The sequence below is a fragment of the Diabrotica virgifera genome, chromosome 3, assembly GCF_917563875.1.
Source record: "Diabrotica virgifera virgifera chromosome 3, PGI_DIABVI_V3a".
NCBI classification, from domain to species: domain Eukaryota; kingdom Metazoa; phylum Arthropoda; class Insecta; order Coleoptera; family Chrysomelidae; genus Diabrotica; species Diabrotica virgifera.
Genome location: NC_065445.1, coordinates 61,891,117 through 61,910,982, shown reverse-complemented (window position 1 = coordinate 61,910,982; position 19,866 = coordinate 61,891,117). Strand labels below are relative to the sequence as shown.

General features: G+C 34.2%; 1 protein-coding gene across 12 annotated transcripts in view; it reads right to left on the bottom strand.

Annotated features, from left to right (window-relative positions):
* The window catches only part of LOC114339297 (ankyrin-3), a 539,512-nt gene that overhangs the window by 16,317 nt on the left and 503,329 nt on the right, over nucleotides 1–19,866 (bottom strand). For 9 of the 12 annotated variants that reach the window (XM_050646489.1, XM_050646490.1, XM_050646485.1 and 6 more), the window contains one exon: nucleotides 15,601–16,935. The exons of 2 other annotated variants lie outside the window; for them this stretch is intronic. In XM_050646489.1, the coding sequence (XP_050502446.1) occupies nucleotides 15,601–16,935 (1,335 nt within the window). Of the gene's footprint in view, nucleotides 1–5,435; nucleotides 5,455–15,600; nucleotides 16,936–19,866 lie in introns of all 12 variants that reach the window. One more of the 12 variants, XM_050646493.1, reaches the window with a different exon arrangement.

Sequence of the window (19,866 nt, the reverse complement as noted above, 5' to 3'; positions counted from 1 at the left end):
AAACTATTTACCTTAGCTCTAGAAGATATGTTTCGAACTTTGGAATGGGCAAATAGAGGAGTGAGATAGACGGAGAAAACGCATCTGAGATTTGCCGATGATGCTACGCTAATAGCAAAAGGCAGAGAAGAATTGCAGGAAATGCTATTAGACTTAAATATACCAAATCAAAAGAAATAGGATCAAAAATAAATCTAGTAAAAACTAAACATCTAACCAACGAATCTCTAGATATAATTGTGAATATAACTTTGGACAACAATAATATAGAAACGTTTGAGTCGTATATATACTTAGGACAAAATATAGAACTGTCGAAGCTTAACCTAAAGGCTGATTTAAATAAACGATGTTCCTTAGCATGGGCAGCATTTGGTGGATTACAAACAGTATTGGAATCAAACTTACCAGATACTTTAATGGCAAAAACTTTCGATAAGTACGTGTTGCCAGTTTTGACATACGGAACTGAAACTTGGGCTTTTAACAAAAGCGTAGTCCACAAACTTCAAGTGACGGAGAATGCTCAACGGAGGGCTATGAAAAGGAGAATGCTCAACATTAAGCTAAGTGATGGAAAGTCCAATGAAGAGATAAGAAGACTATCAAAAGTAACAGATGTGATCCAGAAGATAGCCATGTTAAAATAGAACTGAACAGTACAGATAGGGAGAATGGAAGACAACTTGGACAAAGCGAATTCTCGAATGACGACCTAGGACAAGCAAAAGAAGTAGAAGCAGACGTCAAACAACAAACAAGATGGACTGATGACATCAAGCGAATTGCTGGCCACGAATGGATGCAAAAAACATCAAACAGATATGAATGGACACATCTAAGGGAGGCTTACATCCGACGATGGATCAAATAGCTGTTGATGATGATAAATTATGATGACACATTTTTATTTTCAAGCGACCAACTTCTAATGGCGCCAAACTAGGAGGATATGAAATATGTAATATGTGACAAGGAAGCTGATGAAGAAACACACCAAAGGGGGAGTGGAAATTGACAAGAGAAAAACGGGGAAACAATTAAATAGTGTGACACGTATAAGTGCTTGGGAACGACCCTCACAAAAGAAGGAACTGTTGACAAAACGATAGAAGAAAGAAAAAACCAAGGAAGGAAACAACTCACAATGCTCAACGCATTGGGATAAATCAATATCAAATAGAAAATAGCAAACACAAAACACAATCAACAAAAGCATAATGACTTAGTAGGGAGGTGTGGCCGCAAAAAAGGTATAAAATATAAGAGAAAACTCGAGATATCAGAAATCGCTTTCTGAGTTTTAACTCTTCTACATTATTTGATGGACTTTGACCCACTTTGCTCTTCAAATATCCTCATAAAAAAGTCTAACGGAATCAAATCTGGAGACCTTGGTGGCCGTTCGATAGATCACCTTCTGCCTATCCATCTGGGAAATGTTATTTTGTACACCTTCTGTGGGAGAGATTCAGTTCTGTTAGAACGAAAAATCATTTCTATTTGGTAATAGCTGATTCAGCTGTGACATTAGATAGGTAATCCTGAAAAAATTCTAGATAACGAGGTGGCTTTTCTCAAAAAATATGGCTCTATAATATGATTTTTTATAATGCTGGCCCAAACATTCACCTTCTCAGGATATTGTGTCTTATATTTTTTTATCTAATGTGAATTTTCACTTAAGCAGGAACGATGTCTGGCGGCTTACGTGACCGTTGAGCATAAAAAAGCACCTTTTCAATGAAACTCTGATCTATGACATCGTTCCATAATAGTTTCGCAGAATTCAATTCTTGTATCAAAGTCACCTTCTAGATGAGCAAGACTCAATTCTGTTAGAACGATAAATTATTTCTATTTGGTAATAGCCGCTTCAGTTGTGACATTAGATAGGTAATCCTGAAAAAACTCCAGATAACGAGGTGGCTTTAATCAAAAAAATATGGCTCTATAATATGATTGTTTATAATGCTGGTTCACCTTCTCAGGATATTGTGTCTTATATTTTTCAATCTAATGTGGATTTTCACTTAAGCAGGAAAGATGTCTGGCGGCTTATGTGACCGTTGAGCATAAAAAAGTACCTTTTCAATGAAACTCTGATCTATGATATCGTTCCATAATAGTTTCGCAGAAATCAATTCTTGTATCAAAGTCATCTTCTAGATGAGAAAGACTCAATTCTGTTAGAACGATAAATCATTTCTATTTGGTAATAGCTGATTCAGCTGTGGCATTAGATAGGTACTCCTGAAAGAATTCCAGATAACGAGGTGGCTTTCCTCAAAAAAATATGGCTCTATAATATGATTGTTTATAATGCTGGCTCAAACATTCACCTTCTCAGGATATTGTGTCTTATATTTTTCAATCTAATGTGGATTTTCACTTAAGCAGGAACCATGTCTGGCGGCTTACGTGACCGTTGAGCATAAAAAGCACCTTTTCAATGAAACTCTGATCTATGACATCGTTCCATAATAGTTTCGCAGAATTCAACTCTTGTATCAAAGTCACCTTCTAGATGAGAAAGACTCAATTCTGTTAGAACGATAAATCATTTCTATTTGGTAATAGCCGATTCAGCTGTGACATTAGATAGGTAATCCTGAAAAAATTCCAGATAACGAGGTGGCTTTCCTCAAAAAAGTATGGCTCTATAATATGATTGTTTATAATGCTGGCTCAAACATTCACCTTCTCAGGATATTATGTCTTATATTTTTCAATCTAATGTGGATTTTCACTTAAGCAGGAACGATGTCTGGCGGCTTATGTGAACGTTGAGCATAAAAATGCACCTTTTCAATGAAACTCTGATCTATGACATTGTTCCATAATAGTTTCGCAGAATTCAATTCTTGTATCAAAGTCATCTTCTAGATGAGAAATACTCAATTCTATTAGAACAATAAATCATTTCTATTTAGTAATAGCTGATTCAGCTGTGACATTAGATAGTAATGACCTTTCAATCACCTTTTCAATGAAACTGATCTATGACATCGTTCCATAATAGTTTCGCAGAATTCAATTCTTGTATCAAAGTCACCTTCTAGATGAGAAAGACTCAATTCTGTTAGAACGATAAATCATTTCTATTTGGTAATAGCCGATTCAGCTGTGACATTAGATAGGTAATCCTGAAAAAATTCCAGATAACGAGGTGGCTTTCCTCAAAAAATATGGCTCTATAATATGATTGTTTATAATGCTGGCTCAAACATTCACCTTCTCAGGATATTGTGTCTTATATTTTTCAATCTAATGCGGATTTTCACTTAAGCAGGAATGATGTCTGGCGGCTTATGTGATTGTTGAGCATAAAAAGCACCTTTTCAGTGAAACTCTGATCTATGACATCGTTCCACAATATTTTCGCAGAATTCAATTCTTGTATCAAAGTCATCTTCTAGATGAGAAATACTCAATTCTGTTAGAACAATAAATCATTTCTATTTAGTAATAGCTGATTCAACTGTGATATTAGATAGTAATGGCCTTTCAATCACCTTTTCAATGAAACTCTGATCTATGACATCGTTCCATAATAGTTTCGCAGAATTCAATTCTTGTATCAAAGTCATCTTCTACATAGACGAGAAAGACTCAATTCTGTTAGAGCGATAAATCATTTCTATTTGGTAATAGCTGATTCAGCTGTGGCAATAGATAGGTAATCCTGAAAAAATTCCAGATAACGAGGTGGCTTTCCTCAAAAAAATATGGTTCTATAATAAAATATGATTGTTTATAATGCTGGCCCAAACATTCACCTTCTCAGGATATTGTGTCTTATATTTTTTTATCTAATGTGAATTTTCACTTAAGCAGGAACGATGTCTGGCGGCTCACGTGACCGTTGAGCATAAAAAAGCACCTTTTCAATGAAACTCTGATCTATGACATCGTTCCAAAATAGTTTCGCAGAATTCAATTCTTGTATCAAAGTCATCTTCTAGATGAGAAAGACTCAATTCTGTTAGAACGATAAATCATTTCTATTTGGTAATAGCCGCTTCAGCTGTGACATTAGATAGGTAATCCTGAAAAAATTCCAGATAACGAGGTGGCTTTCCTCAAAAAAATATGGCTTTATAATATGATTGTTTATAATGCTGGTTCAAACATTCACCTTCTCAGGATATTGTGTCTTATATTTTTCAATCTAATGTGGATTTTCACTTAAGCAGGAACCATGTCTGGCGGCTTACGTGACCGTTGAGCATAAAAAGCACCTTTTCAATGAAACTCTGATCTATGACATCGTTCCATAATAGTTTCGCAGAATTCAATTCTTGTATCAAAGTCATCTTCTAGATGAGAAATACTCAATTCTGTTAGAACAATAAATCATTTCTATTTAGTAATAGCTGATTCAGCTGTGACATTAGATAGTAATCATGAAAAAATTCCAGATAACGAGGTGGCTTTCCTCAAAAAATATGGCTCTATAATATGATTGTTTATAATGCTGGCTCAAACATTCACCTTCTCAGGATATTGTGTCTTATATTTTTCAATCTAATGTCGATTTTCACTTAAGCAGGAACCATGTCTGGTGGCCTACGTGACCGTTGAGCATAAAAAAGCACCTTTTCAATGAAACTCTGATCTATGACATCGTTCCATAATAGTTTCGCAGAATTCAATTCTCGTATCAAAGTCATCTTCTAACACGTCCTCCTGGAACAGATGTACTTTGTAGGGATGCCATTTCTCCTTTTCTATCATTCTGACAACAGATGATTGGCGGACATTATTGTCTAGAGCGACCTGCCTCTAACTGGTATGGGGATTTTCTTGAATCGCCAGTACGACGTCCAGTTCCTTGGCTTCGGGTATTGATTTTCGACCACTTCTGGAGAGATCTTTAACATAGCCCGTTTTTGGATTTTTACCAAAAATATAACAAACAGAGAGAAACAAACAAAATTGAAACACCAAAAAAAATCAGAATCAAGAAAGCAGTGAAAAGAAAACATTTCCTTGAGATTATTTTCCATTCTTTTGATAATAGAGAGATTTTGTGTAAATTTAGAGTAGATGAAACATAATTAACTGATATTCTTGTTGTTTGTTTCAGTACTACTAGTCGATTTCATTTTTTATTTCGATTTATTTCTTGGAGAGTTTGAGTAAAAATCAGAGATTTAGAAGAACTATTCTAAACAGTTTTAGTACAGTGCTATTGTTAGTTTTTAATATTTTAGTTTCTTTGTAAGGTAAGTTAATGTTAACTTTAAATGGTTAATAAATAAGAGAAAAACAAAACGACAAAAAGTTGCATATTAAATATAAAAAAATACTCTACATGCACAATAGATAACAACAGAAAAAGACAAACAAACATTCGTTATTAGTTTATTATTAATTTTGTCAAAATTAGTCAATTAGATATTATATTAGATTTCACGTAACACGATACGTACATTTATTGAGTAATATTAGCTAGAACAATAACAATATTGGTTTTGAAAAGAGTTATCGTTTATAGAGTAAGTATTCTGTAAACCTCAAATAATATTATTTGGGAACATCCATAAACTACGTCGTAAAAAAATTGGATTTTTTTAATATCGTCCTTTCCCCTAGTCGTAAAGCGTCGTTTGCAATCTAGGCCTTGCCTCATGTCAACGTCGCAATTGCAACCCATGACCCCCCCTTTTAAGTGATTTTTTAAAATATTCAATATAATTTAGAGATAATAACGACAAAATGAAATACACCAAACGACGTCGGATGTGCACTCATGCCCATCACCTGCCTGTCATATACCATCATAAGCAAAGTTCCCCTCCCTCATCTCTACGACGTAGTTTATGGATGTTTCCTTACCGTCATAACGATCATGTGATATACAGATAAGTCGACTTATCAAATCTGCTTGGCTACAAAGAGACAAAAAAAAAATGCAAAACAGTTCCTAGTAACTACGTGTGTGAATAACAGTTAGCTTTCAGTTCTCTGAATACCAATGTTTACGACATTTAGTAGCAGTCATAAGTTCTTGAACAATCAGTTATAGATCAGGTTGAAATCCAACGATATCCTTGAATGGATCTGTTCCTACTGGCAATCTCCTTTATCTATATATGCCAATAATAGCGATTAGGATAAAATATCGCAGTTGCGTGATAATCATTATCATTATTATCAATCGTATGATTGTCAAATTTTGCGCCAGTGTTTGGGGTCGTCTAATAGTCTTCTTACATGTGAGATATTTTTCGGCAGTATGTCGCCAATTCTATTTTTAGTGATTCTGCTGATATGCTAGTTCCGTTATTATTTCGTTTTTATTATCTATCTTACCATGACATCGGTTTCACACTTTTTTCTCATGTCGGTATTCGTTTTTCTGTTATTTATTATGTACCCCATTATACCTCTTCACGTTGTCATCTGTTATTCTTAATATTCTCTTTGTTACTGTTTTTTTTTTGTTTTTCCAGATACCTACAACATTTAAGATATTACAACAGCTTATATAACAGCTTTATTTGCCTATTTTCTCACTACATTCTCCAAAGCTTTGTGCTTTTTATCTTATAGATTAGATATTTTATCAGTAATATTCTTTGTAGGCTGTTCATTGTTCTTTAAGATCTTTATTCATTAATCTACAACCGTATTAAAGAAAAAGCTACAAAGGTTATTGCTTTGGCGGATGTCTTACTTCGTGCCAAAGGTATTTGTACCCATATGTTTCTTTTGCGTCGAAGTCGTCTATTCCAATGATTTGTTCGATTTGGGTTTTCGTTTGCTTGAATAACTATTTGTAGACCAAAAAGACCTTTAATAATTCAATCAAGCATCTGTTTTGCATTAGCGGTATTGTGGGTGGTAAGAATAATGTCATCAAAATTGTATTTTCTTGTCTAACTCTATTTAATTGGCTACTTTAATTTTCCTGTTGCTTCATCAAGTTTTACAGTGTTGTGGTGGCATTAGGTACTGTATATGTATTGTTATGTATGTATAAGCCTTATTGTTATGTATGTACCTGTAATCTATTCTATATTGTTTCAGTGCTACTATCATTGATGTTAGCTCTACTATGTCATAAATACCAAGGCTAAGGATCTATTATATTGTACAGATTTTTCTTTCAGGACTTTAATTACTTAAGATGAATATTTGTCCCGTAACTTTTCCTGAAAGAGGCTATATTGATCAGTAACCTCAAAAGTAAAAGCTGTTCGCGAGAAGACGTACTCATTAATACACAAATTGAGCTTACCTAATAAACATAATTGTAAAAAACATTATACGTAGTAGGTAATAGAGCTTAACACTCTCGCCGCCAAGTGTAACATTAATGTACACTCTGAATTGACAAGCGTGTAACATTAATGTACACTTGCAGTGTTTCACTTAGAACGTTGGTATAGTTTTGGAGCACAACGAAATAATTTAAAATATTATTGGCGGCGAGAGTGTTAAGAATTCATGTTATAATACGGCTGAAGATTATTTGAGGTCTGCATATTCCATTCTATTTAAATTCTACTTTCGAACACATTTCGAAAAGATTTAAAATAAGTCCAAATATTTATTTACGGATAAAATGAAATTTTTAGTGTGTAGAAATATATGTATCTATTGTATCTAAAAAGCATATTTGCAAAAGCTGTAAAATTGTAACTAACATATATTTAAAAAGGACAGAATACACATTATTTAATTATTTTGGCCGACTCTAAATGTTATACATTTGTATATATTTTTTTACAAGTATATAACATATATTTTAAATTGTATAATTTAACTTTTAGATATTAAAACTAATTTATTTGACGTTTAGATTTTCAGGTCTAAAATGGTTTTCAAAATACACAAGTTTTGAAGTTTTACTTTCTGGTAGATATTTTGAAAAGCGATTTCCGAGTTGAAAGTCGAAACATCAAATAAAGTATTTTCATTTTTGCAAGTGTTATTGTATATATTGAGTATATAAAAGGCCAACCGCCACAGAAAATAGCTTCAAAACAAAACGGTTTTTTATAGGAATTCACAAAATACTTTAGTAAGCAATAATAGAAAATGGAGATATTGAAATTAAAAAAACTATATAAAACTCGCGTGGAAGTAAAAAACTTCTAAATAGTATGTACAATTTAATTAAAAACCATAAAAAATCCAAATGGATTACATAAATTTGTTCAGGACGAACGTTTTCGGACTTACCAGTCCATCATCAGTGAACCTAAAATAGAATAAGTAATCCCACTAATTAAAATGAAAAAGATGGTTGAAATTTTGACTGTTAAAAAAAATGTGGTTATGATTACTTACTCATGTACTTGCAAGGTAGCCCCAAAATCAAACAATGGATAATTATTATTATATAAGGTACGTGTACCAAATAAGGCCCACCTAACAGTTATTAATTTTTTATGTAATATACATAGGAGATAGGATGTCGGGAAAAAGTGTGTAACATGCTTCAGTTCTAGTAATATAAAAATAAAATACAAAAATAAATATTTCGTAATTAGTATTAAAATAATTAAATAAATTATTAACCCTTGTAGTAGGGCCTTGTTAGGAACCCATCTTCCAAATAAGGCCCACCCCTGGTCCCTAATATGGCCCACCCCAAAAATTTAATTTATAAAGCATGTTAATGACAATGAAACAATGACAAGTTTTACAAAATATTTAATTAACATTAATATAATTAATCAATGATATACGAGTATTATCAATTCTCACACCATGGACATACGAAATTCGGCACTTTGTCTTTGGATGTCAACCCTACACATTCCTCATGAACATACTTTTTGCACTTTGTGCAGAGTCTCATGTCAGCTGTTCGGTCTTCACGGCATAAATGACAAAACCAGTTAACAGTTTTTGATGCTCTACTGCAGCTTGGACCAGAAGCGTCGATTTCATTACTAGATTTCTCTAATTTTTTCTGTTTCGCCGGAATTACTTTCCCATTCCCAACTGAAACCTCCTTAGAGGCATTATTTACTTTGGTATTCTGCTGGTTTTGTCTTTCAGCGAATAGTTCCCTAGTTACTACTTGCGCCTGATAGTTTAGTGCCTTTCGTCTAGGGGTTTGTAGTTTCTTGCTCAGCTCTGGAGTTTTCAAAATTTCTTGGAAGGAACAGTTGAGTTCGTCAGGGTTGTCACTACCATCATCATCGCTATTAAGACTGACGTCAGGTGAACTATCCCTCACAGAAAATGACTCACTTTCCGAAGAACTAGAACTGCTGGATTGACGTCTCCTTTTTCGGGAACTCCTTTGTTCGGAAACTGTTGGAATATCTGACGCTTCAGCAGGTTCGGGACCTGTTGGTATGTTCTCTTCTGGATCAGGACGCTGTGAAGGATGGGAAGGAGCGAATGCACAGTCAGGAGTAGATTCTGGATCAAAAGGATAAATCCCAGTAGCTCGGAATCCAGACATGACATTAACTGGGGATGCTGCTTTTGGCCATACCTTGCTGAAGATTTTTCCAAATACTCGTCTACTAATTGTTCTGTTTTCTTCCCCTTTATTTGTTGACCAATGTAATTGGACTTCGTCATCTCAATACGACTCGAACGGTTTAAAGACTGACTTGTCCATAGGTTGTAGCTCGTGAGTCGTATTGCTAGGTAAGCAGTACAGTCTAATACTGTGACCTTCAGCAACGTCACAAATATCTGGATCTAGATGTGACGATGCTCCATCAAAAATCAGAACAACTTCTCCTGCAGGCTTGTATTTGGCAAAATGATTCAGCCACTTAATAAAGGTCATTGTAGTCATTGAGCCCTTGTCTGTCATTTCCACCGCTGTTCCAGGTGGCAAATAATCTTCCCATTCTGGCTTGCGTCGCTTTCCTTTGAAAATGATCATTGGAGGAATGACCTGTCCAATTGCATTCCCACATGACACGATAGATACATTTTGCCCGTGTTCAGGAGCAAAAAAATGTAGCCGTTTTTCGCCTTTCTTTGCCAAAACTTGAGGAGACTTATGGAGAGACAGACGACAGCCCTTTTCATCCATATTATAGATGAGCTGTGGCTTGTCAAATGCCTCTAATTCGGTCATGATATTTTTTAACTTCTGGAAATGATCGTTGACAATAAACTTATTCAGTTTTGCAGCTCTTCCTGGGTTCATATGTTGCGCCTTCCTTCTGGCAACCTCTGGGTTCCTCAGTAGAAATAACTTGAGCCATTTGCTCCCAGCCATACCTTTTGCTTCATTGAAGGGATTCTGAAAATTATTTTTTTCGCAGAACTCAAATACACAGCGTCGGAGTACTTTAGCTGTAACTGGCTACCCAACTTCAGCAAGCCGAAAAATTCTTTGAGTAAGTTCTTTTTCTTGAGCTTCCTCTAAGCAAGGTCTCCTTCCTAACCTCTTGGTTGCTACACCGCTGCTTACGTGGTTACGTAACGTACGCCTGGGGATACCGTAAGTTTTGGATGCAGTTCTGACTGACATCCCTTCATTAACAGCTCCCATCGCTTTTTTTAAATCATCCTCACTCCAGGTAGCACGTTTATTCTTTGAATTCATCTGAAATTAAAAAAATAAATGAAACAATACGCTCACACTCGTGAATTGTATGCTTACATTTATTTTTATAGTCTTTGAAAAATTATTTCGACGTAAGTACAAATAAATTGTCGGATGAACAAAACCAAATAATTTAACTTCCATGTTAGATTATAAAAAAATGTGTTTTAATATTGCTTATTAAATTTATTTTTTATATTAGCCTACTTGTAATATTTTATGATTTTTCTTATCTATTTTTTGCTTATATAATTATTATTCTCTATATTTTCAACTTTAAGTGATCCCTTGTAGCACAATAAATATTATTTTTTCATGCAACTTGGCTTTTGTCGAAATGTGTTATCAATTAGCTCTTCTTAATTTCCAAACTGTACTCAATAGTACACAAAAACACGAGCGTGCCGATTAAGGCCCACCCGGGCCTTCTTGGGAGAGCCACGGGTGGGCCTTACTAGGAGCTACCCGCTTAATAGCAGTTGAAACTGTTAAGTTGTTAATAATTTTGTAAATATACGCCGTTTTAGAAAAATAAAACTACCATATTAAAAAACACAGTTTCCTGTTTACGAATACAAATTTACAATTAAAAAATTATTTATAACATAATGGATGTAAGCAGATGTAACATACCTTACAAATAAGAAGACAGCTATGCTTCCTCGGTTGCGGTAACACAAATGAACATAAAATGACCAACACACAAATGGCTTCCGAAGTAGTTGTTGTCTCGTCCACTAGATGCCAGTACCTAACTGGTTTCAAGATAATTTAGTACTTTTTCAAATTATTTAGGTGAAAACATGAGGGTGGACCTTGTTGGGAACCGGGCCTTATTTGGGACATGTACCTTATTACCAAACAATGGTTAATTATACATAGCCCCAAAACCATTGTTTGGTTTTGGGGCTATCTTGCAAGTACACACACCCAAACTTATATGGAATCACCATGTATTTCAAAGTAATATTTATTTCTTTTGAAAAAACTTGTTATTGTTGCGAAGATTAAAGGTTTTTATTGAAAATAAACAAATATACCAGACAATCGGATAGTACAGCCCGGTACGGTATAGATTATTTGCTTGAGTTGCAAGTTGAATGAAAATAAATAAACTAACTTTTGCGTCCAAAAACGAAAATATGCCTCATGTGGGGTTATAGAACTTACAACGAGGAAAGATTATTGGTCTTGTGGAGAAAGTAATGTTCTCAGATGGACACAGCTGCAGAGCTAGGCGTAATACAGGGCGTTCTGTCCAAAACATATGCTAGGTAACAGGAACTAGGAAAGCTCAAAAATAAAGCAAGGGAAAGTCGCCAAAAGTAATAACGGCTCTCCACGATTGTTTAATTGTCTAATCAGCTGGAAGACACCCAACCATTTCTCACCTGCAGCTCCAAAGGCAGCTTTTGGAAGCTACATGTGTAACTGTTTCAGGTGAAAGGATAAGAAGAAGAGTTCGTACCAAGAAGTATACAGCAGGTGACAGTTATGGGTTCCAGAGTTATCCAGGCAGCACAAGATTGATCGCCAAAATTGGTATCTTCACCACCAAAACTGGAACATTGGGAATTGACAAAATGTGCTATTTTCAAAAACAGTCAGAATTTAATGTAATCAGATGGAAAATCAGATGACCCACGAAATCGTGTACTTAGAGGTCGAGGAAGACAAGCAAGAGCGAAAACTGTCAGATCTGTTCACAAATGTACAAGGGGAAGTGTAATGTTCTGGAGAGGAATTGTGATCCGTAAAAAAACTCCTTTAATTTTCATCCAATCAACTTTAACTGCTCACAGGTATGTTGATAACCTGTAGTCAGGCTCTGGAGAGGCGCAACAGGAGAAAATTTAATTTTATTTCATGATAATGGACCTCTACATACCATTAAAGTGACTAGAGACATCATTGAAGCAAAAGGTATCCCTTGTTTGGAGTGGCCTGCTTGCTCACCCGTGCTTAATCCTATAGAGTATTTGTGGGATATGCTTAAAAGAAAAATTAGAGCTCGCCGGGATAATCCACAAAACACCGCACGGCTAGTACAAGCTGCTTTTAAAGGATGGAGCAACCTACCACAATAAAATGTTGATAATTTAATTAGGAACGTGCCCACGCAAAGTGAAGCTTGCATAAGGACTAGAGGTGATAACACTGACTACCACAAAATACAAAAAAATAAATAAAAACAAGTTAAACATTATTCGTCTTACATTGAAATTTTGTATGCTATTGACTTTAAAACAAGTACTTTCAATTTGTTTTTTAAATACGTTATTGTTTTATTTAATTGTTATGTATTTGTTATTAAATTGCTTTAAAAATAAATATTGTTTGACTTCGTGTGTTCGTTTTTTTAAAATCGCCCGAAATAATAAGAAATATCAGGTGATTCCATATAAGTTTGGGTGTGTGTACATGAGTAAGTAATGATAACCACATTTTTTTAACAGTCAAAATTTCAACCATCTTTTTCATTTTAATTAGTGGGATTACTTATTCTATTTTAGGTTCACTGATGATGGACTGGTAAGTCCGAAAACGTTCGTCCTGAACAAATTTATGTAATCCATTTGGATTTTTTATGGTTTTTAATTAAATTGTACCTATTATTTAGGAGTTTTTACTTCGATGTTAGAGTTTTTTAACTACATGGTATACAGCCAAGTCCCGGGAACTTTTCCGTTTTAGTAAAAAAACTATGTTTTCGTGTATAAATTCACAAAGTCTGTTCGTTCGTTTGTGCGTCGTCACCCCTGCAATAGTTGGAGCCCCATTCTTATGTAGCTTTGTCCCCTGAATCCAAATCTGATATCGGTATCTTGATATCTCGAACCATCTTCCAGATAACCGACATCAAAGTCGAAATATCGAATTTTCTACTTAAGGAATATGATATATCCATTCAATGTGTTGTTTTACTTAGATTACGAATATCATATTGCCAATTCAACTTTTCGGAATAAATTCGATATAACCGATCTAAAAGTAAAAAATTGTCGCAATAAAAAGTGTATAATTCATTTTTACTACCTAGTTGTGTACGATAAATAGTGATATTATTATACAAATATATCGTAATATAGAAATAATGTTTGATAGCTGTAAACAAAGTTTTCGTTGTGATAATGCTCGCATTCTCAGCTTGTTCCATATGTCTTCGTAATATTAGTAGCTCAGTTTTTATTTTATGTTGTTTCTAAATTTGTCGGAGTGGCCATATTATTTTTTATAATTCTTGTACAAAACTGAAATAAGAAGGTATCAATATTTATAATGTTCCCTTAAACAGTCCTGTATAATCTTCTGCCATAAAAACAGTGTTATCATGCATTTCCACACCAGGTATAGAGAAGCCAAATTTGAGTAGACATAAACGCAAATGTATGCCACAAATGTAGCATATGTGGCATCCCCTTTAGACTACGTCACAATATGTCATCATCAATGGTTCTACACCCCTATAAAAGAGCCTCGACCTTCCCAAGTCTATTACACCAGTCATTTCTATCCATTCCATCGTTCCATCTGAGTTTGGCCTACCCCTATTTCTACTTCCCACAGGTTGTGTCATAAGGAATCTTCTAGGAGGGTTGTTATGCTGTGATCTTGCTAGATGCCCTGCATATCTTAGTCTTCCTATTCTTATAAGAAATACTACGTCTTTACCACCAAATATATATTTATATCTGTGGTATACCTCGTAGTTGTACCTCCTCTCCTCCAAATACCATTTTCACAGATGCCACCGAATATTCCTCTCAGGATTCTTCATTCAAATATAAGCATAAGGTTTTCCTCTGCCTTGGAGATGGTCCATGTCTCCGATCCAAATGTCAACACTGGTTGTATAAGGGTTTTGTATATGGTTATTTTTGTTTTTATTTTTTGGCTTAAGATTCTGCTTCTCATACGTCACAATATGTACCAAATTATGATTTCTCATACACAAAGATTGCAGTTCTCTTTTTTTGTGCACAAATTTGTACAGAAACGTTATTGTAAAAAATAAAATTCCAACTTGGTGTTGGTTGGTTCAAATCGTAATATTTGGAATAAAAATCTACTATATTTCCACGTTCAAGTACCTACATAAAACTTGTAAAAAACCCTTCTAAATACACTGAACCAATATTCAATTTTAAGGAGATCAATTATTAATTAATATTGTTCTGAATCTATTTTCTTGTGAAATTTTAATGCAAATGTGTTGGTAATTAGCCACAATTTTACTTTAAAGTAAGTTTATTTGCCGTTTCAATTTCCACTTCGGAAGTTGTTCTCAAAATACAAAATATTAATAAATTAAACAACTTGTTTTTGTTGCTTGGTAAAAAATTCTTCAAATTTAGTTTTATCTGATTCATTCATATTGACAATTCAGACATATATGTATTACACATTTTAAAGTAAATATATGACTTTAAAATGATATTGCCAATATTTATGAGTTTCGTTCCTGGGACGACTTTATTAGAAGATAATTCATTCTGTTTTTTTCCTCATGATTTACTATTGGATCACTAACAGGAGAATTTTATTGTCATCATTGCATGTGGTTATCTTTTTAAAGACAAATCACATCCTATGATTTCTGACAGATATTTCTAAGTTAAAGTTGATTATAAGTAATCGAATGAACTATCTTCCAATAAAGTCGTCACAGGAATGCAACTCATAAATATTGACAATCATTTTAAAGTCATCTACTTTCAAATGTATATGTCTAAATTGTTAATATGAATGAGTACGATAAAATTAATTTATTAGAATTTTTTACCAAGCAACAGAAACAAAAATTGTTTAATTTATTAATGTTATGTATTTTGAGAACGATTTCCGAAGTGAAAATCGAAACTTCAAATAAACTTAATTTTAAATTAAAATTGTGGCTTTCAACATTAAAATTTCCAACAAAAATAGTAAATTGCAATTATTAATTAATTAAAATAAAAAGTCAGGAAACTATTTCCTTAACTACGTAATGTGTATTCTGTTTGGCTCGAAAAGCAACTAATTAAGAAAAGAAAGATAAGAGAAAATTTAAATAGAAAATTTACCTGAATCGTCTTCGCTCAGTTCAGCTCCCTCCTCGTGTAGGGCTATATCAGATCCGCTAGAGCTACCGATGGTTCTGACTGTGGTTTTCTTCAGTATCCCCTTTAGAGGACTTCTTCTACTATCATCATCGGATTCGGAATCCAACGTGCTGCTTTTGGTTGACACCTTGGATCCAGGTGATGCTATGGTGGTGGTAGTTTCAACTATTTTCACTCCATCCGGCGATAGAGTAGTTTTTTCTACGTATACGGTTTCTGGAGAAGTGATTCTAGTAGACTCTGTTCTGAGAACTGGAATTTTACTTTTCGGCGATGCTTCCAAATCTATTGGTTCACTAGTCGAAGTCAAATTTAAAGCATCCGGATGTGGTTTCGGTATTTTACTTTTTGTTGGTTCTGATGTGGTTTCTGTTGTTATTCTAGTGACTGTGGTTTTTACTATAGGATCTGTCGTTACTGTTTCGATAATCTTGTCTGTTTCAAGATCATCGTCCCAATTTACATCCCTTGAAAGAGTAACGAACTCTTTTAAGGGATCTTTTGAATGTTTCTTAATAGTTTTGATTTTACCACCCTTCACTACGGGTATTTTAGATAACAATTCAGGATCTGTCGGTGATACGGTCCTTTCATCCATATCTGTCCTCTCTTTTTCTACACTCTTTCTAGGCTTTGCTACTGGTATAGAACTACGAGGTGTCTTAGGAGACTTTTGAGAAACATCGTCAAATATAGAATCCTCAATTTCTTTTTCTATAAACGATCTACTATCATCGTATTTACTAGTTAGAGGACTTGATGCTTCATTTTCTAAAAATTTAAATGCTTCTTCACTCTTTTCCTGTATTATAGAAATAGAATCATCCTTCAAGCTTTCTAAATTATCTAAAGAATCTTCTGTGTTGGTTTTTACGTCATCAAATATACTATCAACCTTTTCTTCTAAATCCCTATTTGTGAAGTTTCTACTGAATTTTTCTTCTAACAAAGTATCTGAATTACTTAATCTATTATTAACAACCTCTTCGGCTTCTTTTATCACGTCGTCTACCTCACTTTCTACGGTTTCGCGAAAACTGTCATCATAGTCACTAGTTGAACGTTTTGGAGTTTTCAAATGAATACTATCTAAATTTATCTTTTTGGAGATATGGTCATCCTTTCGACTAGGAATAATTATATCGTCTTCAGGAAGAAAATCGTTTCTTTCTTGGTGTAAGAAAGTCAACGTATCGTGAACATTTCTCTTTAAAGTAGCTATAGGGTCTGGATCAGGATGCTCGATCTTGAAAGGCGTAGAGAAGGCTGGCTCAGACTCTTGATGATTCGGAGTGCCTTTTGGAAAATAGTAAGTAAAACAATCTACGATAGTTTGGAAATGGTGACGCTTAGCTAACATGCGCTTATGTGATACGCAAATAAAACCAAAACCCAAGCTCTAGCCCCTGCATTGTATAAAGAAATGAAAAAGAAAACCCTACACCAACTGCAAGTGTTAAAAAGCTAATATTAAAATGGGCATGACCTACTGTTGTTACAGTGATTTCTTATTATAGGTTAGAATAAGCCGAGTCAAAGTGTCAACATGTTTCAAATCACAAAATAAATAAAATTAAGTTTTTAGTAGATTTAATCTATTTTGAATACATAAATAATATCATTACTGTTAACGTAAATTAAAAATAAATTATCCATAATAGATTTGGCCAGATATCTGGTTGTATTATATAAAGATCTGTTACAACAGATCTTCCGAGCCGCCGCAATCAGTTATCAAAAATGGAGCGAAGAACCTGCGGGTAAATATACAGGGTGTTTGGTAAAGAATGGGCCTTAGGTTTACCGTAAATTCCTGAAGTTAAAATATGTGGATTTAAGCTAACTTACCTTAGTACGAAAGTTGATAATAACCGAAATACAGGGTGTCAAAGCTAAACTTTTATTTTATTTATTTTTGAATATTTCCTGACAGGCATGGAACAACAAAACGAAATTTGGTACGTGGTGCTGGTACTGTACACCCTGCTAAATTATGTTAAACAAACGTTTCCGGCTACTACCAGAGGCGTACGACGGGGGAACGTGAATGGTTGACCCTTCCCAAATTCTACGCCACTGGCGGAATTTCTATTTTAGTGCAATTTTTTAATTCTCCAATACTTTCTATGTAGATAACATACTCTTCATTCGTAACGATAAAGCGATTAGTTTTCGAGATATTTGAAGCTAAAAACGAAGGAGCATAATACATTAATCAACATAACTGTGCCTTTTCATTTTTCACTTCAAATATCTCGAAAACGAATGACTTTATCGTTACAAATGAAGAGTATATTAATTGCATAGAAAGTATTGGAGAATCTAAAAATTATGCTAAAGTAGCAGTTACGTCAGTGGCGTAGAATTTGGGAAGGGTCAACCCTTCACTTTCCCCTGTCGTACGCCTCTAGTATTAAGTATGGTGTACAGTACCTACACTTTCTGCCAAGTATCATAAACATATGTCAAATAGTTTTAAAGTACCGGGCACAAATAATTCTTAAAGTTTTAAATAAAGAATAAATTATTAAAAAAAAAATACTTTCGAACAATTTGACATATCCGTGTCATACGTCTCAGAAAGTGTAGGTACTATACACCCTACTAAATTATGTTAAATAATCGTTTCTGGTTAATACCAGAGGCGTACTACAGGGGAAAGTGAAGGGTTGACCCTTCCCAAATTTTACGCCACTGACGTAACTGATATTTTAGCATAATTTTTAGATTCTCCAATACTTTCTATGCAATTAACATACTCTTCATTTGTAACGATAAAGTCACTAGTTTTCGAGATATATAAGTTAAAAATGAAAAGGCACAGTTATTTTGATTAATGTATTAAGCCCCTTCGTTTTTAGCTTCAAATATCTCGAAAACTAATCGCTTTATCGTTACGAATGAAGAGTATGTTATTTACATAGAAAGTATTGGAAACTCCAAAAATTGCACTAAAATAGAAATTCCGCCAGTGGCGTAGAATTTGGATAGGGTCAAGTATTCACGTTCCCCCGTCGTACGCCTCTGGTATTAGCCAGAAACATTTATTTAACATAATTTAGTAGAGTGTACAGTACCAGCACCATGTACCAAATTTCGTGTTATTGTCCTATGCCTGCCAGGAAATATTCAAAAATAAATAAAATAAAAGTTTAACTTTGACACCTGTATTTCGGTTATTATCAACTTTCGTACTAAACTTAAATCCACCTATTTTAACTTCTGGACTTTACGGTTAACCCATGGCCCATTCTTTACCAAACACCCTGTATATAAAGTACAACTAGATTAACATTCAGTAATCTCCAGAATACACAACTTCTGGAAGAGAGAGTCCAAATTGTCCAGGAAACTTTAGTGTGGGGACCACCGTTCTTCAAGATGCACATGCGTCAGTGTATTATTTATACGCGGAATTATCTAGAGTTATGCGCGAAACTAACAACCTTAATATTAATAAATTATGTGATAGTTCAGTCGAAACATGTACCAAAATAGCTTAAGTTGGTTATAGTGAGTCAAACCTATTTTTTCATAAATATCTCAGGAAGATTGTTCGTACCAGGTCTCTATTTTTTAATCCTTTATCCCAAATATCTCGGAAAGCATTATATCTAGGGAAAACAAGGATAGAAGTGAAAATGTGCATAATTAAACAGGCCCCCAGAAGTGAAACAGATCCCTCTGAACGGAAATAACGTTTGTTAAGGAATGAGGGTACCTAACCAAAGAGAAGAATGACCGTATCTGAAAATGATCGACAGGAGGACTAGAAGCAATGGTGAACAAATCAAGGAAAGAGAAGAGAGGAAAAACAAAAGTAGCAACAGAAAAAACGGCAAAAAATCAATAAAAAGTTGGAAGAAATGGAAAATTTAAATAGAGAACACCAACATACAAAATTTTACAAACAATTTAACACAAAAAGAAAAGTTTTCAAGCAACAGGCGAATCAAGTCGAGGCTCATAATGGAACCATTTTGAACGAGAGAGTAGAAGTACTGAAAAGTGGCAGGAAGACTTTAGTACGCTACTTTATGGAGAAGTAGAGTTGAAGATACAGATGATATAGAACTAAAACATGAGAAAACTGGGCTACCAACTTTGAAAGTAGTAAATAAAGCAATTCAGTCTCTAGCTGGAAAGAAGTCACCTGGAGCAAACAATTTACCTGTAGAAATATTTAAATGTGGCGTTCAAACATTAAATTTGTAACCTTCGTAATTA